General features: G+C 44.8%; 1 protein-coding gene across 2 annotated transcripts in view; it reads right to left on the minus strand.

Moving 5' to 3' along the window:
- Positions 1 to 8,355: 8,355 nt before the first annotated feature.
- LOC121533331 (phospholipid phosphatase 3) overlaps positions 8,356 to 26,446 on the minus strand; it is a 38,818-nt gene continuing 20,727 nt past the window's right edge. For both annotated transcript variants that reach the window (XM_041839161.2, XM_041839162.2), the window contains exons 3-7: positions 25,548 to 25,640; positions 25,241 to 25,428; positions 24,979 to 25,036; positions 18,090 to 18,266; positions 8,356 to 9,779 (exon numbers count right to left, since the gene is read on the minus strand). In XM_041839161.2, coding sequence (XP_041695095.1) covers positions 9,651 to 9,779; positions 18,090 to 18,266; positions 24,979 to 25,036; positions 25,241 to 25,428; positions 25,548 to 25,640 — 645 coding nt within the window. In that variant the 3' untranslated portion in view covers positions 8,356 to 9,650. The remainder of the gene's footprint in view (positions 9,780 to 18,089; positions 18,267 to 24,978; positions 25,037 to 25,240; positions 25,429 to 25,547; positions 25,641 to 26,446) is intronic.

The following is a 26,446-nucleotide window of genomic DNA, read 5'->3' on the forward strand; positions in this document are numbered from 1 at the left end:
TCTACATTAATGTGGATGCTACCATGATTATGGATAATCCTGAATTAATCGTGAATAATGATGAGTGAGGAGGTTATAGACGCACAAATATACCCCCCATAAATGCTAACCTCCCCTGTTATTGCATGTCTCGGACGCTTTTTGTATCATAGTGATAAAACCGGGGGGAGGGGACAAAAATGCAATCTGAGAATGAAGGGGGAATCAAGTTTCGCCATCAGGTGGAAGACGGTGTCCCCTCTCTCTGGTCAGTCTCACCGGAGGAAAGGAAAGAGAGAGCAGGGACTGTGAGAGGCGGACCCTCTGCTGCTCTCTCCCTCCCTCCACTGAGACTAATGCCATGTTCAAAACAACTCGGAACTCGGACATCTCCGACTTCGGTGCGTTCAAGACAACTGGGAACTCTAAAAAAAAAACTAGATCCGACTGCGAAAAATCATTTTGAATGGTCATCCAACTCGGAATTCCATGTTGGAAACTCAGGCATCTTTCTAGAGCCCCGACATTCTGACCTGAACATCACTGACGTCGTGATTTTTTTTCCAGAGTTCCCAGTTGTCTTGAAAGCACCATGACCATCATATGCAAGTATCATCAGTCCAGTAAAATAAAAATGCTAATTATGTACAGCTGTGCCTCTCAAGTGCTACACCAACTGATGATCTAGTTTGTTATCAAAGCTCGAGTTTTGAAATATAATAAGCTCTGAGGAGAACAATATAACTGTTCTTATTAGGTTAATGTTACATTTTGTAAGTCATGATCTGAGCGGTAGATGCCGACTTGCTTTTTTACTGTGAAAGTGATCTTTACTCAGAAAAGGTTGGTGACCAGTGCTCTATAGCAACATCCAGGGAATAACTGAGTATAGAAGGTTTCTGTGTCTCTAAATCTTAGGAGACTCTGCTTAAAGATTTACTTTACTGAATATAGCCATGGCTACTGTAACTCAGGAGAGAGAGAGAGGGGGTGAGAGAGAGCGAGAGGAGGGTGGGAGAGAGAGAGAGAGAGAGAGAGAGAGAGAGAGAGAGAGAGAGAGAGAGAGAGAGAGAGAGAGAGAGAGAGAGAGAGAGAGAGAGAGAAGGAGTGTGTATAGGTGGGCACAGAGAGGCTGTGTGTGTGTGTGTGTGTGTGTAGGTGGACACAGAGAGTCTATTTACATGGAGATGACATAATCACCTGTTGACCCCTTGTACTGCCAACATCTGCTTTATTAAATACCCTCCCTCTCTCTCTCTCTCTCTCTCTCTCTCTCTCTCTCTTTTTCCCTCCTTCCCTCTAAGAAATCGGAATACCATTCACACTTGCTTTGTGCATCTGTGGATGTGTTTGCATCTGTGCGTGTGTTGTGCATGTTTGATATTAATGTATGTTCTATGTCTGCCTGATGACAAGAATTACATCCAACAGAAGTTACAGTTCATCAGTAGTTTTCTCCGAAGTGATGCTTAACTTAATAGTAAGGAGATAATTTATCCTGTTCTGTTCTCTAACGTCCTGGTCTCCTGGATGGTGTGTATGTGTGTGTGTGTGCCTGCATGTGTACAGTATGTGTTGTCTCTGTCAATCCTCTTTCTGTCTGTTTCAGATAACAGGATGTTCTCAGATTTATATCTGAAAATATCCAACGCTGATTAGAAATGCTAGAATATCATTTCAATCCAATCCCACTTTGCAGTTTTGATTAATAAAAACAACATTACATCTATTTCATGTTATTTTGGGAAACTGGAAGATTTCCTTTCCCCACAAAGATCCTCCATTTGGAACAGCATCTAGGGTAAACCCGATTATTATTAATCCCTCATGTTATTGTTAATCACTGTCAGAGAACGGAATGAGAGCATGGAAACCATTCAACTGTCTTCATTATTATCTAACACCTTCACACATTGGATTTACTAGAACTAGGTTAGGACCTTCTAATACCCTCTACATTTTCTAATCAATCTGCCTGTGGTAGTACATTAGCCAGGTCACCCGTGATACAAGTCAGTATTCGACGTTCATCCATGTCTGAGGACGTCGGGAGATGACGTGGAAACCGGCCACTAGGGGCAACAGTGAGTGCTGATACCTTCAAGTAAGTTTAGGTTTTGCTAGGGCATTGTGGACAGGGATGGCAGATGGGCCTAAGCATCTGCCTCTGAGCATCTGCCTTTTAATAAGCATCTGCCTCTGATTCCAAAGGTTGCAAGTTAAAATCCAGCAATATAAATTGTTTTTGATATTTTTGTTTTAAGGCTATCCCAAACCTTAACCCTTACCTTAATCATTCAGCGTTAATGCATAACCTTAATGATTTGGAGTTAATGCCTGAACTTAACTCTAACCTTAAAAATTCTGAGTTAATGCCTAAACCTAATCTTAAACACTTTGAAATTGACGTTTGGAACAACTTCGAAATTTGACATTTGAGAAACATGGATGAACGTCTAATTCTGATGTGAGACTATGAGAGCTGGTAGATTAGATGTGTTTAGACTGGTGTTGTCTGTTAAGGGTTCTAACACCACACTATCCTCTCAGAACCTGGGTTCTAACACCACACTGTCCTCTCAGAACCTGGTGTCACGTTTGTTGATTGACGGGACGGACCAAGGCGCAGCGTGATATGCATACATGTTTATTATAACGAATAAACAACGACAAAAAAAATAAACCAACGACACGTGAAGTCCTAAGGTAACACACAACAAACCTCACACGGCACAAGATCCCACAACCCACTAGTGCCAATAGGCTGCCTAAGTATGATCCCCAATCAGAGACAACGAGCTACAGCTGCCTCTGATTGGGAACCACACCGGCCAACATAGATCTACACATAATAGAACTACAACCTAGAATATATACAACAAAGAATATACACACTGTGATGTCACGAGAGGCTGTGTCCTGGAGGGACGTTACATCCCCCTGAGATGGCTGCAAACCCAGACAGCTATGGCTCCATCTGCTGGTATGGTCGGGAACTCCAACCCTCTATGGCCAATCTTCCCACGCAGCTGAAACCAATCAGGAGCTGATGAGCTGAAGGTTTGTTGAAGGGAAGAGACACGGTCTCCAAGCTGGGCTCTGGAGGACAAGAGTGCTGCACGTCCACTTCCATGAGGAATATAAGGATTTGGAGATACTTACCTTTGGGAAATACTCACCTTTGGATATATGCACCTGTGGAAATATGTGTGGGACATTTGGAAGGACGTTTTTGCTGGGTTGGCCACTAGCTGCAACGTGGCATACAGTAAGACTGGGGAAAAGTTATCTGAGCGAGGGAGAGTTATGATTTTGGATGTGGAAGAGACATCCCTGAACTGTTAACCCTTAAAGAGCCACCAGAGAACAGAATTGTGTTATACTTTCGTTAGTTTCCCAAGACCTTTAATAAAATCCTTGTTTTGGTTGAACCTGGTCTCCTTGCACTACTTGAGCAATCCCGCTGAAAGCTGTGTAGCCTCTCGTGACGTCACAGATGGTGGAGAATACAGGCACGCTCAAGCGTTAATAGTGCATGTCAGAGGAGGATACCGAAGGTTTGATCACCCAGTTTTCCAAGTTGGCCGTAGGCTCCCCGCCGACTGAAATGGAGGACATATTGAAAGCCCTTGTTGCTGGCCAGCAAGCCCAGATGCAAGCAAACGTGGCTCTCTTGGAGGAGCAAAAGAAAGCCAACCTTCTGAAGGCAGAGGAATTGCAGTTGCAGAGACAGAGGGTGGTCCAAAATACCCGCCCAATAAAGGCAAGTGACTTTATATCTAAGATGGGAGCTACCGATGACATTGAGGCATACCTGCATGCATTTGAGGCCACGGCCACTAGGGAAGCCTGGCCCAAGCAACAGTGGGTTGGTCTGTTAGCCCCCTTTCTAACCGGGGAATCGCTGAATGCTGTCCGGGACCTGGGCCCTGACCAGGTTACTGACTATGATGCCCCTGAAGTCTGAGATCCTCAGCAGATATGGACTCACAAAGTTTGGTATGGCCCAGCGCTTTCACAGCTGGACCTTCCAACCAGACCAACCTCCTCGGGCGCAGATGCATGAACTTGTCCGAATCGCAAGGAAATGGCTGGATCCGCAGAGGAATACAGCAGCGGCGGTGGTGGAGGCCGTTGTGGTGGATCGTTACCTACGCGCCCTGCCTTATGAGGCAAAACGGTTCATCAGTCAACAGGCCTTGACCACGGCTGATCTGACCGTGGAAGCTGTGGAAAAGTACCAGGCCACAGCGGAGATGCTGAATGCTTCCGAAAAGACCCCAGGAGGGCGGCCCCACCACAAATGGGAAGAACCCGTCCAAAGGACCCCAAGGTCTCGAACCCAGCCACGTCAGGACTTATCCCGGCTCAGGGGGAGCCAGAAACCAGGCGGGTCCAAGAAGAGTACACCAGGAGGGGGAAACTCGACAGTGTTACCGGTGTGGGGAGATGGGACATATCTCCTGGCAGTGTGGGAAACCAGCCGATGAACCTATGCCCACTGCGGAGTCCTCCAGCTCAGCACCCACACACCGTTTTGCCTCGCTCTTGGGAGTCGTGGATGGCGGCCCAGATCGACCCCCCACCTGCCCGGTAACTGTGAATCACCATGATGTGGAGGCCTTACTGGATTCTGGTAGCCGGGCCACCCTGGTGCGTAAGGATTTGGTGGGCCCAACGTGTCTGACCCCCGGGGAAAGTCCTCCCAGTTTCCTGTGTCCATGGGGACACCAGAGAATACCCCATTACTGAACTTACAATGACCAGCACACGGGGAACCATACACACGACGGCGGGGGTGGTTGATTCCCTCCCCGTCCCTGTCCTAATTGGACGAGACTGCCCAGCCTTTTACCCACTCTGGAGAGAGTCTCAGGAGAGGATAACCCGAGTACCTCGGAAACGGAGAGGCAAGACTCATCCTGGGAAGGCTCCGGTGCAATCCTCCGAGTTACTCACTCCCGCCCGGGCTCTGATAGGGATGGCAGGTGCCCAGACCGACACAGAGACGGAGCTACAGAATCTGGACAAAGAACTGTCTGGTCTGAAGGGGACCGCTGAGAGGTATCGTTTGTTAAAGCAACAGTTAGACATGAAGACAGAAGAGTTAGATATCCTCCAGGCTAAACTCCAACAGAGCTCCTTCCCTAAGCAACAGGAGGAGCTGGAGAGGCTGCGCAGGACCATCGAGGAGTGTGAGGAGACCCTGCGCAGTAGTAAGGAGGTCCAGAAGAAGGCAGAGGAGAAGTACAAGGTGTTGGAGAACAAGATGAAGAATGCGGAGGCAGAGAGAGAGAAGGAACTGAAAGCTGCTCAACAGAAGCTAAACTCTGCTAAAACCAAGGCTGATGCGTTCAGTAAGAAACTCAAGGAGAGACAACAGGAGGCTGAGTCCCTGGGCCTAGAGTTGGAGGAGTTGAAGAGAGAGCAGTCTGGCAAGCACCACGGCAATGCGGACGCCCTCTCCCGGCGTGATGCCTTCTTCGCTGCCTTTACCCGACGAGGACGTCGGTCCCGAGGAGGGGATGTGTGATGTCACGAGAGGCTGTGTCCTGGAGGGACGTTACATCCCCCTGAGATGGCTGCAAACCCAGACAGCTATGGCTCCATCTGCTGGTATGGTCGGGAACTCCAACCCTCTATGGCCAATCTTCCCACGCAGCTGAAACCAATCAGGAGCTGATGAGCTGAAGGTTTGTTGAAGGGAAGAGACACGGTCTCCAAGCTGGGCTCTGGAGGACAAGAGTGCTGCACGTCCACTTCCATGAGGAATATAAGGATTTGGAGATACTTACCTTTGGGAAATACTCACCTTTGGATATATGCACCTGTGGAAATATGTGTGGGACATTTGGAAGGACGTTTTGCTGGGTTGGCCACTAGCTGCAACGTGGCATACAGTAAGACTGGGGAAAAGTTATTTGAGCGAGGGAGAGTTATGATTTTGGATGTGGAAGAGACATCCCTGAACTGTTAACCCTTAAAGAGCCACCAGAGAACAGAATTGTGTTATACTTTCGTTAGTTTCCCAAGACCTTTAATAAAATCCTTGTTTTGGTTGAACCTGGTCTCCTTGCACTACTTGAGCAATCCCGCTGAAAGCTGTGTAGCCTCTCGTGACGTCACAACACCCTGACTCAACATTTAAGCGTCCCCTGAGTCAGGGCGTGACACCTGGGTTCTAACACCACACTGTGCTCTCAGAACCTGGGTTCTAACACCACACTGTCCTCTCAGAACCTGGGTTTTAATACCACATCTATTTAGTTATTTTCAGTTGTCTTCAGAGAACTCTCTCCTCAGCTGAAAACAGACTTTACTGCAGAGAAAATGACATCGCCTGTTTCTCATTCAGTCACACAACATGATGCCGTCTCTTCAAACACACATGCTCTGCTCTGCCAAGGTGTGACGTCAACTCCTCTGAGCCCTGCCGAGTTCACTGTGTATGTGTGAGTGCAAGTTACACCCGTATGACCTAAACATCCATATGACCTAAACACTTATAATTACAGTACTTGAGGCCTCTTTGCCATGATGGTGTCTGTGGTGTCTATGTCTGACTGAAACTGATGGTGGTGTCTGTACTAAGACATTTTCCCTTCAAGAAAAGTATAAACACTATTTTTGAAAATGGGAGGTTCTTCACTTGAGTCCAGCTCCTGTGCCAAGTTAGATGTGCGTGGAATACGACTTTCAGTAACACTTCACTTAAAGTGTTGTTCAGTCATGACACATCCATAACAGTGTTGTCAATATCTTACCACACTATGTCATAATGTTAAGAAATACATAGCTCATGACAGGCAAATATAATTTTTGGAGCGTTGTTCCAGTTGACCTAAGATTTTATAACATTTTGGTCAGGTTTTGAAACGTGTTATGACACTTAACAATGCTCTTTAGACACTGCTATGGAGTTGTCATGAACAACACTTGAAGTGTTACCCTATTTTCATGAGACCCAGCTGAGCCATAAAACTAACGCTACAGATCATCTGTCACACCCTGATCTGTTTTGTGATTGTCTCCACCCCCGTCCATGTGTCGCCCATCTTCCCCATTATCCCCAATGTATTTATACCTGTGTTCTCTGTTTGTCTGTTGCCAGTTCGTTTTGTTTCGTCAAGCCTATCAGCGGTTTTCCCCTTGCTCCTTTCTTTCTCAGGTTCCCGTTTTCTATTTTTCCCGGTTTTGACCATTCTGCCTGCCCTGACCCTGAGCCTGCCTGCTGTTCTGTACCTTGTCACACCACCCTGGATTATTGACCTCTGCCTGTCCTGACCCTGAGACTGCCTGCCATTCTGTATCTTTTGGACTCTGATCTGGATTACTGACCTTTGCCTGCCCTTGACCTATCGTTTGCCTGCCCCCTGTTTTTGTAATAAACTTTTGTTACTTCAACACTCTCTGCATCTGGGTCTTCTCCTGAAACCTGATATCATCAATATACTGTAAAACCATACAGTCAAGACAAGACTCCACACAGTTGTGTTCATAATGGGCTTTTTATTTAAAACCACATGTAGTAGAGCTAAGTACATTTAGCAGGAAAAAAATGTTGCTAATATTTATTTTATACAAAATGAGACAATACAAAAATACTAATAGTGAATTTTAATAAAATTGTAGGTCTGTTTGTTTTCAACGCGTATTAAAAACTTACTATCACAAATCTACAATATTGTAGTTAACTAAATACAAAAATCTGTCAATCAATGCTTTTTAAGCAGCACTTGGTAGATAACACAGGTTGTGGTTTCATAGTGGACAATAGCTAAACATAAGAAATTATATCTTACACAGTTAATTTTAGTGAACTATACATTATTTATATATTTATAAAATGAAAAAAGGGTTTGCTTAAATGATAGGACGGACTAAACGTGATTAGAAAGATGTGCTACGTTTTAGAAGTGGTGATGTTGAGAAGATGTCTTAGGCCTGTCCAAAATGGCACCCTATTCCGTATCTAGTGCACTTCTTTTAGCAAGAAGAGCATTCTATAGGCAATAGTGAGCCATTTGAGATTTCCCCTAAGTAAACTGAACTGTAAAATAAAATGGCTGATGGGGAGCGGTTAGTTAATTACATTACTGGACTAGCACTGAACATGTTAAAGATCCATCGTAGCAGAAAATAAAAATATTCATTCCACAGTTTTCGAATGTTCTCCAGACAGGGTCTTAGCCCTCCACCCCTGGCCCTCTCTGACACACACACACACACACACACACACACACACACACACAAACACGCACACAAACACACACATAGTGGCACACACTCTTGGCACAGACATAGACACACACAGACATAGACACAAATACGATCACACTCAGAAACACAAATACACAAGACATGCAAACCCACACACATCACACACACAAACAAAACACACACAGAGTGGACATACACACACAGTGACACACAGGACACACACATACATACTGCCAATGAGTGACTGGGTGGGCCAGAGCCCCTCCCTGCCAGCGGAAAGAGCCCCTATCCCATAATAATGTGCCAGCTTAGCTGTCAATCAACCCTACATCCATGGTAACAGACCACACCCCCACCTATGCAGCTAATCAGATGGCAGCATGGCACAGCCACGCCCCCACACCGGGTGACAGGTGGCTAAGAGATTTATTATTTACCTCCCCCTCCCTCCATTCCTCCCCTTGACTCCCGCAAACTAATACTAATCAATATCCCTCCTTTACCCTACCTCGTTCATAAACCCCTTCTTCATCCCACCCCCCTCTTTCAGAAAGCATCATCTCAGGTTAGGCTACTCATAGGGGCAGTTATAAGAGGCTTGTTGAGCTGACAACTAGACTAGTCCAAACTTCTATACCTGGAGGTAGAAGCTAGAGGAGGATTTAACTAGATTTTTATAAGGATATTTTTTTGTCCTCATTTGGACTAATCTTCCAAGAGTCCATAAATGAGTCCCATTGTGTCTGGTTCATCTCCAGGTCTCTTCCTTCTGTTGTTGTAGTCAGTAGCTGGCATTGGACAAGTTAACTAGTTACAGGTTAACTTCACCTTATACGTAAGCATCTACAAGCGTTCTTATAGCTGCTCCATATGGTGGCGAGTGGTGATAATTGACAGTGAACTGGATTATAGTGCTGTAAGTTATTCTACTCTATATTGTTACTCATATACTAGATGTGTCGTGTGCTAGTAATATTGCAGTAATATCGTTCCTATTACTAAGGAAGTTGTTATCCTATGTCAAGGCCTCTTTCGCTCCTTCATTCATTCATTCATTCATTTCTTTTTTGACACTTTTTTCCCTTTGTGTGGTTACGAAGTGTTCAGTTTCAGTGGCTCTGCACTGCTGTCTGTCTGTCTCTCTGTCTCTAACTTCTTGTCTTTTAGCTTTTTATTATTTAATTTTTGCTCTAACTTGGGCTCAAATCAGAATAGTAGTAAGAACAATAGTAGTAAAGAGTCTGGATAGTGGTTTCTGCAGGGCAGGACCAAATAACACACTATTCCCTAAGTAGTGCACTACTTTGGTGTGATAAGTAGTGCACTATATAAGGAACAGAGTGCGATTTGAGATGCGACCATAGTCTCTCTGGTCGCTACATTCTACTGTCCAATGGGAGGCGAGAAGCGCTGTGATAGGCTCCTCGGTCAGGGGAAGGGGCGGGCCTGTCTCACACCATGTTGTGGTGGTTGTTCCGCTCGATGATGTCAGCAGGGGGGAGGAGCTCCTTCTTGATGGGGGAGGGAGGGGGCGAGGTAGGCTTCTCCTGTGGCTTGAACAGGTCAGATACATAGAACACCTGGGGGGGAGAGAGAGAGAGATGTTAAAGGACTATACCTACACATAATAAGCAGCTAGAGTGAGGAATTTGACCAGAGGAAATGACTGAATATGGCTCACAGTGACCACAGCCCTACATCATCATCACCATCATCATCATTATTAGGACTAGAACACAGGGAGCCAGGCTGAAGATGTCTCTCCCTTACTCACCTCTTTCCTCAGCCCTCTCTCCAACCTCTTCCTCCCCCTGTCTCCCCCTTCCCCCTCAGGTAGTGAGCTCACTGTGCCCTAGCGTGTTACTTGGGAGGCAGAGGGAGGAAGAGGAATGGAATGCCAGCCTCTTCCTGAGGTCATCACTCTCTCCTTCTCTCTCTTCAGCCCTCTCCTCCCTCCTCCTCACCCCTCCCCTCCCCCTCTCTCCACCCTCTGCCTCCTCCTGAGTCTCCCGTGAGGGACGAAGAGATATGGAGCTCCTGATGACATCATTGGCCAAAAGGGAAACCGGGCAGGTTGGGCAGGAAGTGGGCCTATGGAAAAGGCTCTTAGCAACAGCATAGTCTCTTCCCCTCTCTCCCCCTTCCTTCTCTCCCCCTTCCTTCTCTCCTTCTTTCCCCCTTCCTTCTCTCCTTCTTTCCCCCTTCCTTCTCTCCTTCTCTCCCCCTTCCTTCTCTCCTTCTCTCCCCTTCCTTCTCTCCTTCTCTCCCCCTTCCTTCTCTCCTTCTCCCACACATCCAAACAGGCTGAGCTGATGGGGACAGATATAGAGGTCAGGGGTCAGATTCCAGACAGCCTGCTGTGAGAGCATGACCTTTAACAACCTTTACTAATGACCTTTGACTGAGTCATGACATCATCATAGGGAGACCCATAATAGACTTCACTAGAACAACAGGCCCTGTGTGTGTGTGTGTCTGTATGTGTATGTGTGTGTAAGTGTGTGTAAGTGTGCGTGAGTGAGCTCATGCGTACAAATGTGAATTCATATATGTGGTGTGTGTGTAGCAGTGTTTTGAGCAGAGTGGTGAATGGTATCATACAGTATCTCTGACCACTACTGTTAAAGATATGGGCCGCATTCCAAACCGCTGTCCTCACAAGGACGTAGTCATCCAATCACAGCAGGCCTTGTCCCCCTGCTGACCACCTCTGACCTCAAACCCCTGACCCCTGGCTGGCCGAGGCCTCATCACAGCACCGAGGCTTCCTGTGCACACACACACACACAAGCACGCACGCACGCACGCAAACACACCACCTCCCAGCCTATTGTGTGAGAAATGCAGACTCAGCAACACAAACCAGGCGAGGGAGGACAGTGCGCTCCTTAATGTGGCCCTACTGGAAACATGCCAGTGGAACATTTAAAGGGGGAACACTGTCTCAGGGAGGCAGGGAGAAGTCCTCCCTTCATCAGATCCCTCCATCACTGAGTACAGCCTGGGACAGGTCTGTATTTTCCCTACAGAGATTGCCATCATTCTACTATTTTTAATAACACTGCCAGTCATGTTTAGAGTCCTCTGTCACACCATGTGACTCATGATGTGGCAGGAAGCAGGTGAGCGTGTCTAAACCTAACAGGCACGTCTTGCTGTGTAACCCCAACCCCCTGTGGCTACTGGTGTACAGAGAACACAGCGCCCCACAAAACCTGTGGCTTTCATCAGAACCTAGCACAGCCCATAGCGTGTGTCTAAAACCTCATGCTGCTACAGGCAGGTGCATGTGTTGCGTGTGTGGTTCTTAAACTAACCCCTCGCTCACAGACTGCATGAGTAAGGGGAAGTGTACATAGATAGGCCTTCAGCATCACTAACAGATCACTAACTATACATAGAGGAGGCCTGACATATCTGTCTGCTTCTATAGACATTCAGGCGTCAGAAAAGGCCTGTGGGTAAATGGATGATAGTGGTACGTACCTTCCTCTCTCTAGTATAGCTTATCGAGAGGCTTAAATACTTCTAAAGCAGTGGTTTTCAACTCCGGTCCTCGAGTACCCCCAACAGTACACATTTTTGTTGTAGCCCCGGACAAACATATCTGATTCAACTCATTTAGGGCCTGATGATTAGAAATCAATAAAAATATGTTCTGTTGGGGGTACGGTTGGACTGGAGTTGGGAACCACGGCTCTAAAGTGTTAGAATCCCACTCATCTCCCCCTCCTCCCACCAAAGAAAAAATAATGAACCAATCTCCCCCTCTTTCTCTCTTTCCTTCTCCCTTTTTCTCTCCCCTCACCAAATGTAATTTTCCTTGGCACCATGTGGCTTAGTAGATGGTTATGAAAATCTTCTGCCAACAACCAAGAAAGACGATGTGTCACAACTACAGTGTGTAGGGATTCACACACACACACACACACACACACACATACTCTGGGGAGCTGGCTCCAGGCAATGTGCTATTCATTAAAGGGAATAAGATTCTCTTCACTTCACTGCCTGCTTTATTTCACAGAGGGGTAGAAAGAGAGAGAGAGAGGGAGAGAGAATGAGAGAGAGGAAGGGAGAGAGAGGGGTGTAGAGAGAGGGAATCAGAGGGGAACAGAGGGGGGAGAGAGAGTGAGAGGGAAGGGAAAGTAGAGATTGATAGAAAAGAGAGGGAAAAGGTCTTGTAGTTCTCTCTCTCTCTCTCTCTCTCTCTCTCTCTCTCTCTCTCTCTCTCTCTCTCTCTCTCTCTCTCTCTCTCATCTGGCCTCTAACCCTAACCTTTAACCTTAACCCTTACAGCAGTGTATTCAAAGTCGGGGTCGTGACCCCTAGTACAGATTATTGTATGGGACGTTTTTGAGAAAGATGATTTGAAAAAGACAATTTAACTGAGTAAATGTATTCATTGGTTCTCTTAATTTTGATAAGAGACATGGAAATGTAATGAATTAATCATTATCTGTTGATGTAAAAATCGAAATGTACAGATTTTAAGGGTGTGTCGTTAGATTTAGGATGGTGTGAGGTTGCCAGAAATTCAGGTTGAAGAAATTTGAGGTCCCACTGAAAAAGTTTGAATACCACTGCCTTACAGTCATAATACAATAAATGACTAACTCACCATGCAGTAGGGAGTAGGCCACTGAAGCCCGCTGTATATACAGTATTTATATATATATATATTTTTTCTTCATTACATTATATACAGTGGGGAAAAAAAGTATTTAGTCAGCCACCAATTGTGCAAGTTCTCCCACTTAAAAAGATGAGAGAGGCCTGTGATTTTCATCATAGGTACACGTCAACTATGACAGACAAAATGAGAAAAAAAAATCAAGAAAATCACATTGTAGGATTTTTAATGAATTTATTTGCAAATTATGGTGGAAAATAAGTATTTGGTCAATAACAAAAGTTTCTCAATACTTTGTTATATACCCTTTGTTGGCAATGACACAGGTCAAACGTTTTCTGTAAGTCTTCACAAGGTTTTCACACACTGTTGCTGGTATTTTGGCCCATTCCTCCATGCAGATCTCCTCTAGAGCAGTGATGTTTTGGGGCTGTCGCTGGGCAACACAGACTTTCAACTCCCTCCAAAGATTTTCTATGGGGTTGAGATCTGGAGACTGGCTAGGCCACTCCAGGACCTTGAAATGCTTCTTACGAAGCCCGGGCGGTGTGTTTGGGATCATTGTCATGCTGAAAGACCCAGCCACGTTTCATCTTCAATGCCCTTGCTGATGGAAGGAGGTTTTCACTCAAAATCTCACGATACATGGCCCCATTCATTCTTTCCTTTACACGGATCAGTCGTCCTGGTCCCTTTGCAGAAAAACAGCCCCAAAGCATGATGTTTCCACCCCCATGCTTCACAGTAGGTATGGTGTTCTTTGGATGCAACTCAGCATTCTTTGTCCTCCAAACACGACGAGTTGAGTTTTTACCAAAAAGTTCTATTTTGGTTTCATCTGACCATATGACATTCTCCCAATCCTCTTCTGGATCATCCAAATGCACTCTAGCAAACGTCAGACGAGCCTGGACATGTACTGGCTTAAGCAGGGGGACACGTCTGGCACTGCAGGATTTGAGACCCTGGCGGCGTAGTGTGTTACTGATGGTAGGCTTTGTTACTTTGGTCCCAGCTCTCTGCAGGTCATTCACTATGTCCCCCCGTGTGGTTCTGGGATTTTTGCTCACCGTTCTTGTGATCATTTTGACCCCACGGGGTGAGATCTTGCGTGGAGCCCCAGATCGAGGGAGATTATCAGTGGTCTTGTATGTCTTCCATTTCCTAATAATTGCTCCCACAGTTGATTTCTTCAAACCAAGATGCTTACCTATTGCAGATTCAGTCTTCCCAGCCTGGTGCAGGTCTACAATTTTGTTTCTGGTGTCCTTTGACAGCTCTTTGGTCTTGGCCATAGTGGAGTTTGGAGTGTGACTGTTTGAGGTTGTGGACAGGTGTCTTTTATACTGATAACAAGTTCAAACAGGTGCCATTAATACTGGTAACGAGTGGAGGACAGAAGAGCCTCTTAAAGAAGAAGTTACAGGTCTGTGAGAGCCAGAAATCTTGCTTGTTTGTAGGTGACCAAATACTTATTTTCCACCATAATTTGCAAATAAATTCATTAAAAATCCTACAATGTGATTTTCTGGATTTTATTTTCTCAATTTGTCTGTCATAGTTGACGTGTACCTATGATGAAAATTACAGGCCTCTCTCATCTTTTTAAGTGGGAGAACTTGCACAATTGGTGGCTGACTAAATACTTTTTTCCCCACTGTATATATATATATACAGTTGAAGTCGGAAGTTTACATACACCTTAGCCAAATACATTTCCTGACATTTAATCCTAGTAAAAATTCCCTGTCTTAGGTCAGTTAGGATCACAACATTATTTTAAGAATGTGAAATGTCAGAATAATAGTAGAGAGAATGATTTATTTCAGCTTTTATTTATTTCATCACATTCCCAGTGGGTCAGAAGTTCACGTACACTCAATTAGTATTTGGTAGCATTGCCTTTAAATTGTTTAACTTGGGTCAAACATTTCGGGTAGCCTTCCACAAGCTTTCCACAATAAGTTGGGTGAATTTTGGCCCATTCCTCCTGACAGAGCTGGTGTAACTGAGTCAGGTTTGTAGGCCTCCTTGCTCGCACACACTTTTTCAGTTCTGCCCACACATTTTCTATAGGATTGAGGTCAGGGCTTTGTGATGGCCACTCCAATACCTTGACTTTGTTGTCCTTAAGCCATTTTGCCACAACTTTGGAAGTATGCTTGGGGTCATTGTCCATTTGGAAGAACCATTTGCAAACAAGCTTTAACTTCCTGACTGATGTCTTGAGATGTTGCTTCAATATGGTCATTATGGCCAAACAGTTCTATTTTTGTTTCATCAGACCAGAGGACATTTCTCCAAAAAGTACGATCTTTGTCCCCATGTGCAGTTGCAAACCGTAGTCTGGCTTTTTTATGGCGGTTTTGTAGCATTGGCTTCTTCCTTGCTGAGCGGCCTTTCAGGTTATGTCGATATAGGACAGCATCTTCGTCCTTTGCTGTTGTTCTGGGATTGATTTGGACTTTTCGCACCAAACTACGTTAATCTCTAGGAGACAGAACGCGTGTACTTCCTGAGCGGTATGACGGCTGCATGGTCCCATGGTGTTTATACTTGCGTACTATTGTTTGTACAGATGAACATGGTACCTTCAGGCATGTGGAAATTGTCCCAAGGATGAACCAGACTTGTGGAGGTCTACAAAAAAATGTCTGAGATCTTGGCTGATTTCTTTTAATTTTCCCATGATGTCAAGCAAAGAGGCACTGAGTTTGAAGGTAGGCCTTGAAATACATCCACAGGTACACCTCCAATTGACTCAAATGATGTCAATTAGCCTATCAGAAGCTTCTAAAGCCATGACATCATTTTCTGGAATTTTCCAAGCTGTTTAAAGGCACAGTCAACTTAGTTTATGTAAACTTCTGACCCTCTGGAATTGTGATAGAGTGAATTATAAGTGAAATAATCTGTCTGTAAAGAATTGTTGGAAAAAATTACTTGTGTCATGCACAAAGTAGATGTCCTAACCGACTTGCCAAAACTATAGTTTGTTAACAAGAAATGTGTGAAGTGGTTGAAAGACGAGTTTAAATGACTCCAACCTAAGTGTATGTAAACTTCCGACTTCAACTGTGTATATATATATATACAGTGGGGAGAACAAGTATTTGATACACTGCCGATTTTGCAGGTTTTCCTACTTACAAAGCATGTAGAGGTCTGTAATTTGTATCCTAGGTACACTTCAACTGTGAGAGACGGAATCTAAAACAAAAATACAGAAAATCACATTGTATGATTTTTAAGTAATTAATTTGCATTTTATTGCATGACATAAGTATTTGATCACCTACCAACCAGTAAGAATTCCGGCTCTCACAGACCTGTTAGTTTTTCTTTGAGAAGCCCTCCTGTTCTCCACTCATTACCTGTATTAACTGCACCTGTTTGAACTCATTACCTGTAAAAAAAGACACCTGTCCACACACTCAATCAAACAGACTCCAATCTCTCCACAATGGCCAAGACCAGAGAGCTGTGTAAGGACAACAGGGATACAATTGTAGACCTGCACAAGGCTGGGATGAGCTACAGGACAATAGGCAAGCAGCTTGGTGAGAAGGCAACAACTGTTGGCGCAATTATTAGAAAATTGAAGAAGTTCAAGATGACGGTCAGTCACCCTCGGTCTGGGGGCTCCATGCAAGATCTCACCTCATGGGGCATCAATGATCATGAGGAAGGTGAGGGATCAGCCCAGAACTACACGGCAGGACCTGGTCAATGACCTGAAGAGAGCTGGGACCACAGTCTCAAAGAAAACCATTAGTAACACACTACGCCGTCATGGATTAAAATCCTGCAGTGCACGCAAGGTCCCCCTGCTCAAGCCAACGCATGTCCAGGCCCGTCTGAAGTTTGCCAATGACCATCTGGATGATCCAGAGGAGGAATGGGAGAAGGTCATGTGATCTGATGAGACAAAAATAGAGCTTTTTGGTCTAAACTCCATTCGCCGTGTTTGGAGGAAGAAGAAGGATGAGTACAACCCCAAGAACACCATCCCAACCGTGAAGCATGGAGGTGGAAACATCATTCTTTGGGGATGCTTTTCTGCAAAGGGGACAGGACGACTTCACCGTATTGAGGGGAGGATGGATGGGGCCATGTATCGCGAGATCTTGGCCAACAACCTCCTTCCCTCAGTAAGAGCATTGAAGATGGGTCGTGGCTGGGTCTTCCAGCATGACAACGACCCGAAACACACAGCCAGGGCAACTAAGGAGTGGCTCCGTAAGAAGCATCTCAAGGTCCTGGAGTGGCCTAGCCAGTCTCCAGACCTGAACCCAATAGAAAATCTTTGGAGGGAGCTGAAAGTCCGTATTGCCCAGCGACAGCCCCGAAACCTGAAAGATCTGGAGAAGGTCTGTATGGAGGAGTGGGCCAAAATCCCTGCTGCGGTGTGTGCAAACCTGGTCAAGACCTACAGGAAACGTATGATCTCTGTAATTGCAAACAAAGGTTTCTGTACCAAATATTAAGTTCTGCTTTTCTGATGTATCAAATACTTATGTCATGCAATAAAATGCAAATTAATTACTTAAAAATCATACAATGTGATTTTCTGGATTTTTGTTTTAGATTCCGTCTCTCACAGTTGAAGTGTACCTATGATAAAAATTACAGACCTCTACATGCTTTGTAAGTAGGAAAACCTGCAAAATCGGCAGTGTATCAAATACTTGTTCTCCCCACTGTATATATATATATATATATATATACACTGAGTGGACAAAACATTTGACATAGACTGGCCAGGTGAATCCAGGTGAAAGCTATGATCCCTTATTGATGTCACCTGTTAAATCCACTTCAATCAGTGTAGATGAAGGGGAGGAGACAGGTTAAAGAAGGAGTTTTAAGCCTTAAGACTATTAGGACATGGATTGTGTATATGTGCCATTCAGAGGGTGATTTAAGTGCCTTTGAACGGGAAATGGTAGTAGGTGCCAGGGCACCCGTTTGTGTCAAGAACTGCAACGCTGATGGGTTTTTAACGCTCAACAGTTTCTCGTGTGTATCAAGAATGGACCACCACCCAAAGGACATCCAGCCAACTTGACACAACTGTGGGAAGCATTGGAGTCAACATGGGCCAGCATCCCTGTGAAACACTTTCGACACCATGTAAAGTCCATGCCCTGATGTATTGAGGCTGTTCTGAGGGCAAAAGGGGGGAGGGGGTGCAACTCAATATTAGGAAGGTGTTCTTAATGTTTTGTACACTCAGTGTGTGTGTGCGTGTACTCACTATGCAGTAGGCCACCAGGGCGCCCTGTACAAAGCCGGCCAGTACGTCTGTGGGGTGGTGCTTGTGGTCGGAGACGCGCGATAGGCCGGTGTAGAATGCCATCATCAGCAGCGTGAACTGGAGGAGGGGGCGGAGCAAACGGGCACCTCGCCAGGTGAACCTGGACTGGAGATAAAACTGACAGAGGGATGGAAAGAGGGAGAAAGAGAGAGGAAAAGGGATTATTATTTTAATGCATGACCACAGAAAGACATTGAGCAGTAGGCGTTTGATCTTACACAGGCAGATTTATAGTAAACATCTGAAGCAGATACAGTTGAAGTCGGAAGTTTACATACACCTTAGCCAAATACATTTAAACTCAGTTTTTCACAATTCCTGACATTTAATCCTAGTAAAAAATACCCTGTCTTAGGTCAGTTAGGTATGGAGGACTAAAAGTGCCACAATTAAATAAATAAATACACCATTAAATCATTACTTAAATGTGTCATTAATTAATTAAAATTAGAATTAAATACATAAATGTGTAATTAAATGTATCATTAATTAATTCAAATACCGATTCATTTTATGTAAAATACATATATAATTATTTCACTATTTACATTTACATTTCATGATCCTGCATTGCAGTGATTCATGAATTACTAAAACTGTCAAACTGACCCATCAAAGTCAGTGGGCGGGCTAACGCGAATCTAGTCTGATCCATTGCTTTGGTCTGAAGTAGAGTAGGCCAACCTGGATAGAGACAATGGAGGATCTCCGTGAACTTTCCAGGGAGTTGGTTAGAGACATTTTAAACTTAGCAGAGGATGTAGAAGCAGGACCTGCTGACATTATCCGGAATTGATTTGTCTTGGCTTGATGCAGAGGGTAACCAATCAGGCGTTAGGTTCCGCCTACCAACTTTTGATGGGTCAGTTTGACAGTTTTAAGTAATTCAGGAAGCACTCCAACGCAGGACCATGAAATGTAAATGTAAATAGTGAAATTATTATATATGTATTTTTACATAAAATGAATCGGGTATTTGAATTAATTAATGACACATTTAATAACACATTTATGTATTTAATTCTAATTTTAATTAATTAATGACACATTTAAGTAATTATTTAATGGTGTATTTATTTATTTAATTGTGGCACTTTTAGTCCTCCATAGTTAGGATCACCACTTTATTTTAAGAATGTGAAATATCAGAATAATGGTAGAGAATTATTTATTTCAGCTTTTATTTCTTTCATCACATTCCCAGTGGATCAGAAGTTTACATACACACAATTAGTATTTGGTAGCATTGCCTTTAAATTGTTTAACTTGGGTCAAACGTTTCGGGTAGCCTTCCACAAGCTTCCCACAATAAGTTGGGTGAATTTTGGCCCATTCCTCCTGACAGAGCTGGTGTAACTGAGTCAGGTTTGTAGGCCTCCTTGCTCTCACACGCTTTTTCAGTTCTGCCCACAAATTTGCTATAGGATCCTCATGATGCCATCTATTTTGTGAAGTGCACCAGTCTCTCCTGCAGCAAAGCACCCCCACAGCATGATGCTGTCACCCCCGTGCTTCACAGTTGGGATGATGTTCTTCGGCTTGCAAGCATCCCCCTTTTTCCTCCAAACATAACGATGGTCATTATGGCCAAACAGTTCTATTTTTGTTTCATCAGACCAGAGGACATTTCTCCAAAAAGTACGATCTTTGTCCCCATATGCAGTTGCAAACCGTAGTCTGGCTTTTTTATGGCAGTTTTAGAGCAGTGGCTTCTACCTTGCTGAGCAGCCTTTCAGGTTATGTCGATATCGGACTAGTTTTACTGTGGATAGAGATACTTTTGTACCTGTTTCCTCCAGCATCTTCACAAGGTCCTTTGCTGTTGTTCTGGGATTGATTTGCAATTTTCGCACCAAAGTACGTTCATCTCTAGGAGACAGATCGCGTCTCCTTCCTGAGCGGTATTATGGCTGCGTGGTCCCATGATGTTTATACTTGCGTACTATTGTTTGTACAGATGAATGTGGTACCTTCAGGCGTTTGGAAATTACTCATAAGGATGAACCAGACTTGTGGAGGTCTACAATTTTTCTTCTGAGGTCTTGGCTGATTTCTTTTGATTTTCCCATGATGTCAAGCAAAGAGGCACTGAGTTTGAAGGTAGGCCTTGAAATACATCCAAAAGTACACCTCCAATTGACTCAAAGGATGTCAATTAGCCTATCAGAAGCTTCTAAAGCCATTAAATCATTTTCTGGAATTTTCCAAGCTGTTTAAAGGCACAGTCAACTTAGTGTATGTAAACTTCTGACCCACTGGAATTGTGATACAGTGAATTATAAGTGAAATAATCTGTCTGTAAACAATTGTTGGAAAGATTACTTGTGTCATGCACAAAGTACATGGCCTAACCGACTTGCCAAAACTATAGTTTGTTAACAATACATTTGTGGAGTGGTTGAAAAACAAGTTTTAATGACTCCAACCTAAGTGTATGTAAACTTGTGGAAGGCTACCCGAAACGTTTGACCAATTTAAAGGCAATGCTACCAGATACTAATTGAGTGTATGTAAACTTCTGACCCACTGGGAATGTGATGAAAGAAATAAAAGCAGAAATAAATCATTCTCTCTACCATTATTCTGACATTTCACATTCTTAAAATTAAGTGGTGATCCTAACTGACCTAAAACAGGGTATTTTTACTAGGATTAAATGTCAGGAATTGTGAAAAACTGAGTTTAAATGTATTTGGCTAAGGTGTATGTAAACTTCCGACTTCAACTGTAGACCAGGCTGTGGTTCTGATAAATGTTCCCCCTTCAGCTGTAAAAAAAACACCATGACCACTGACTAAACCCAACAGAAACGCACACTCACTCCGGTCCATGTTCAACACCTGTTCAGAGTGAACTCTCTCCCCCCATTAGAATAAACAGCAGACAAGCGGATGTGCCCTCCAACTCTCCACCTCCTGCCCCCTGACTCAGTCAGTTTAGCTGGGTTATATTTTACACCAAAGCACAACTAAAACAGGAATGCAAATGGCCAAGGCCATTCTCAATCACACACACACACACGCACATCCCCACACACACGCGCGCACACACCAAAATGAGGTCAGGCGTGGACCCTTGGACTTCCTGTGTTTCTTCATCTCCCCTCAGACTCAGACCTATACTTCCTGCTTCTAATAGCCAGAGACTGGGTGGGGCAACCTCTGCCAAGGTCTCCCTCACTACCTTCCTCACCCCCTCTCTCACCCCTCCACTCTCACCAAGGCCTAATTAGCTGTCCTAACAATAGCCCAGTCTAACCCTCCTCCCCCATAAGGCTGTAGATTCCCAGAGGAAGGTATGGAGTAGGCTGACTTGCTCTTCCTGGAAGACAAGCTCATCATCATTGTTGCTCATCATTGTTGACTTCGAGGAAGGAGAGGAAGGTACCCTCCCATCCCTCTCTCCCTCTCTCTTTCTCTCAGGGATGTTTATAGTTCTGACTTCCGCAGGTTCCAGGGGGGGAAAGGTGAAGGGGAAGGAGGGAAAAGGAAGTGAGTAAGACAGGAATGTATGCCGTTGTCCGACCATGAGGTTTTCTAGACCTACTGTAGGGGTGGCAAGGGCAGTCCTGGTTCTATAGAGCTACTGGCTGTAGTTCCAGTCCTGGTCCTGGAGAGCTGCTGGCTGTAGTTCCAGTCCTGGTCCTGGAGAGCTGCTGGCTGTAGTTCCACTCCTGGTCTTGCAGAGCTACTGGCTGTAGTTCCAGTCCTGGTCCTGGAGAGCTATTGGCTGTAGTTCCAGTCCTGTTCCTGGAGAGCTGCTGGCTGTAGGTCCAGTCCTGGTCTTGCAGAGCTACTGGCTGTTGTTCCAGTCCTGGTCTTGCAGAGCTACTGACTGTAGTTCCAGTCCTGGTCTTGCAGAGCTACTGGCTGTAGTTCCAGTCCTAGTCTTACAGAGCTACTGGCTGTAGTTCCAGTCCTGTTCCTGGAGAGCTACTAGCTGAAGTTCCAGTCCTGGTCTTACATAGCTACTGACTGTAGTTCCAGTCCTGGTCTTACAGAGCTACTGGCTGTAGTTCCAGTCCTGGTCCTGGAGAGCTACTGACTGTAGTTCCAGTCCTGGTCTTACATAGCTACTGACTGTAGTTCCAGTCCTGGTCTTACAGAGCTACTGGCTGTAGTTCCAGTCCTGGTCCTGGAGAGCTACTGGCTGTAGTTCCAGTCCTGGTCTTACAGAGCTACTGGCTGTAGTGTGAGTATGAGAGAAATGTTCTTACCACAGACTGAGGAATGTCTCACTAACACTCATCCGTCAGAAGACTATTGTGTTTCTGTCCTGAGAAAAACTACTATAAAAAAACAACAAAATATTTTTTCCAAACTCCATGAATGACTGAGAAGACATGAAGCCACAGTTTAGTGGTTTCTTACAGAATATTTATACTCAAGAACAGAGACTCCTTTCTCTCATGGACTCACTTATTCACTCTGGGACAGATATAAAACACAACAACGAAATAAAGAGAGATAATCCGGCCATCATTCCACACCACCACAGAATGTCTGTAATATTTGTTGTTTACTAACCCTCAATTAGAAAAACTGGATCCTTGGGGTGTGTGTTGCTGTGTGTCGCTGTGTGTACTGTACAAACTGTCTGGTCAGTTTATATTTCCAAGGAGAGTTGGCTTTTATGTCTTCGCTCTCTTCCTTCTTCCCTCTCTTCTTGCTCTCTCTTCACCACACTAGATCCACCTCCCAGAAAACTTGTTTGTGGTTTGAATGGCAAGCCTGCGGTTTTGTGGTTTGAATGTCAAGCCTGCGGTCTGGAGGCACACCTCTCTTCTTCCCTCCTTCCCTCCCTCCCTCTTTTACACTCCCTCTTGCCATTCTAACAGAGAGGCTGTCAGAGAGGTCAGAGAGAGGCAGGGAAATACCCAGCACTCACCACAAAATACCACACAATACTCCGGGAAGCATTGGCCAACCGTGCCAACCCAGCTCAGCCAAGCTCAGCCTATCCAAGCCCAAAACATTGAGCATAGTTGTGGGAATATCTGCGGTCTTAATAGGAGATGGGGGATAAAGAGGGGAGGGAGAGACAAAGAAAAAGAGAGAGAGGGGGGCTGGGGGGGGTCAGTGTATGTAATTAGTGTGTTGGAAGCGTGGAGGCCCGCTGGGGTACGAAGATGGATCAAGAGACCACAACAGGTGGAGATAGGGAGAGAGAGAGAGAGAGAGAAGGAAAGAAAGAGAAAGAGTGAAAGAGAGAGAAAGCTGTTAGTCCCCTGTAGCTCAGTTGGTAGAGCATGGCGCTTGCAACGCCAGGGTTGTGGGTTCGTTTCCCACGGGGGGCCAGTATGAAAATGTATGCACTCACTAACTGTAAGTCGCTCTGGATAAGAGCGTCTGCTAAATGACTTAAATGTTAAGAGGAAAACAGGTGGAGTGCATCCATCCATCCATCCCTCTAGGAAGAGGAGGAAAGAAAAGTCTGATTAAACTATGAGCGGGTGGGGGAGTCGGGATGATGAGGGGGAGGGATAGAGGGAGAACAAATATATTTTTCATCAGGCAGATGAATCCTGCAGCTCATTAACCCTTTACACTCGTGGGAATTGACCTATATGGATAGCGCTAAATTGAAATGTTTTTTACAGAAGAAATCTGAAATGCATAGCCATGGTAGCAATTCAAAGGGAACAGTTTGGAGATTATCAGAAAACTATTAGACCAAAGGTGAGGACACAAGACTGTTCACGTGACACAAGACTGAATCCAAACATTACACTGTTGATTGTATGCGCATTTTACATTTACTGTACTTTTTGCCGCATTTGTTGATAACGAAATCAGAAAATACTCTTAATACATTCAGTAACATGATAAGAATATTCCTGGATAATGTGGGGTAGGTCCAACATGAGTGAGAGGACTAACTGGTGTCTCCAAGTGGCCACACACCTCTCCAAAGTGTGCACAGTTCCTATGTCATTTCAAAGCACTTTTATGACTCAAGAGTCTTCAACTATAAGGTGCTTTTTTTTGTAGCTCTCCTAGCTGTGCTGTTGAGGAACTAGAGGAAGCACACTAGTAGTTGTTTTGGTTGGAACACAGCCCTGCATCCCCGCCATCACACAGTTACTGTTGTTGTTTACGCAATCCAAAAATTGTTAGGCTTTCACAAGACAATCCAGAGAAACAGATGGTATTTTTGGTGCAAATAGAAAGGAGTCATGAGTGCATTTAGGTGCGTGTGCCGCGGCAAACTTTCTTCACAGTAGATGAAGATAGGCTCCTTCTGTTCAGAATTACCCAGGGTATGACGTCATGTCATAACTGTACATCAAACATTGTGATCATAAACATTGACACTTTATATGAAATTAGTTTTATGATATGGAAATGTGAAGCGCACATTTGGACTCAAAGTGGCATTTCTATAATCCTCAATGTCTCATCTTTCAAAATACATCGATTCCTCTTAATTCACAGCATTTCCCTTCACTCAGACAACAAAACATGTGCTAAAGTTGCACAATTAGTTAGAGGGATGGGGAAACTTCTTGTCGCGTCCAGTCAGTGCAAAGTTCAGAACAGCCAGTCAAAACCCATACAGAGCTGTGAAGCAGAGCCTGAGGTCTGACGTCATGTATTACTGTACAGCCACTGCGTTCCAATTTAGTCAGTGCCAAAATCTGCCATTTTCAACCTGTATACGGGTACGAGTGTAAAGGGCTACACCTACTTCCCATGATGCCCTCTGTCATCTGCACCACCCCATTGTTTCTGTGTACCACAGTGTGTGTGTGAGCGTGCGTGCGTGCGTGCGTGCGTGCGTGCGTGTGTGTGTGTGTGTGTGTGTGTATGTATGTATATGTGTTACTCACAGCCAGGTAGAGCATAGTAAACATGGAGAAGGAGGCATGTCCTGAGAAGAAGGATTTCCTGGTAAAACAAACAAGCAAACATGAGTAGTCTGTGTGTGTGTGTGTGTGTGTGTGTGTGTGTGTGTGTGTGTGTGTGTGTGTGTGTGTGTGTGTGTGTGTGTGTGTGTGTGTGTGGTGTGGGCGCATGTGTGTGTGTATGTGTGTGCATGCCTCTGTGCGTGTGTTTGTATGCATGCATGTGTGTTTTTGTATGTGTACTGACCTGGCTTCCTGTACTTTGCTCTCAGGGCCATTACAGGTGTAGGAGGTGATGTATCCGAGGGAACAGTTGATGGCTGACCATTCAGGGTTACACACATCCAGGAAGTGCGGTCTCATCCTGCCCACTGACACCTTGGCGATGTCTGTGAACGACTGGCTGATGGCACAGCCAAATATAAACACTCCAACCTAGAGGATGCATTACAACCATTAGTACCATATAACCATTAGCATGAAAACCAGAATATTATTGAAATGTATCATTTATTGTCCAGTCTCTACCCACCCCGACCTCTACTAGTACTCACCTGTTTGTAGAGAGATGAGACATAAGGGTTCCCAACGAAAGACTTAGATCCCACCCTCAGATTGTGAATCCTGTAACACTCTCCTATAACAATCTATAGAGAGGAGAGGAGGGAAGAGGAGGGAAGAGGAGGGAAGAGGAGAGGAGAGGAGAGGAGAGGAGAGGAGAGGAGAGGAGAGGAGAGGAGAGGAGAGGAGAGGAGAGGAGAGGAGAGGAGAGGAGAGGAGAGGAGAGGAGAGGAGAGGAGGATTTGGGATGAAGAAGTGAAAGGAATTGAACATTACAAACAAACTCCTGATCGGGTTCTGATGAGTGATATTGTCAACTATCATGCAGTTAGGTCAAACACATCCACACACAGTGACAATGTGTAATTAAGCATGCACATGTTGATTAAGTGAAGACATGGATAAAACAGGGAGGATGGAGACAAGATGGAGAGAAAGACAGTGAGAAGGATGAACGGATAATGGAGAGATGGAGAGATGGAAACATTGAGCATGGCCTGCCGTTCCCTTGGGCACCACTGATATGATGTCTTTAATGATGAGGTATGACAGAGGAGCTGATGGAGGGATGGAGGAGGGGATGAGATGGACAGATGACACCTCTAACAAAGATAGAGAGAGATAACAGAGATCCTATCTATGGCTCTGGGTTAACATTGTCTCACGTCAGGTAGCGCAACGGCCGTATGCACTGATCTGGCACTGATCTGTCTGATAACTCACAAACAACAAGCAGGCAAACTAGATACCTTATAGCCATCGAAAGAAGCTTGCACTAGGCTGCTAGCTGGAGCAAGTTTGCTCAGCTGCTCAAGCATGGTTTGCCGTAGTAGCCAGTGCATCATAGTTACCGAGAGCACAGTGATTTTCAGAATTAGGAACTAGTGTTAGG

This window comes from Coregonus clupeaformis, chromosome 20, assembly GCF_020615455.1.
Source record: "Coregonus clupeaformis isolate EN_2021a chromosome 20, ASM2061545v1, whole genome shotgun sequence".
Lineage (NCBI taxonomy): Eukaryota > Metazoa > Chordata > Actinopteri > Salmoniformes > Salmonidae > Coregonus > Coregonus clupeaformis.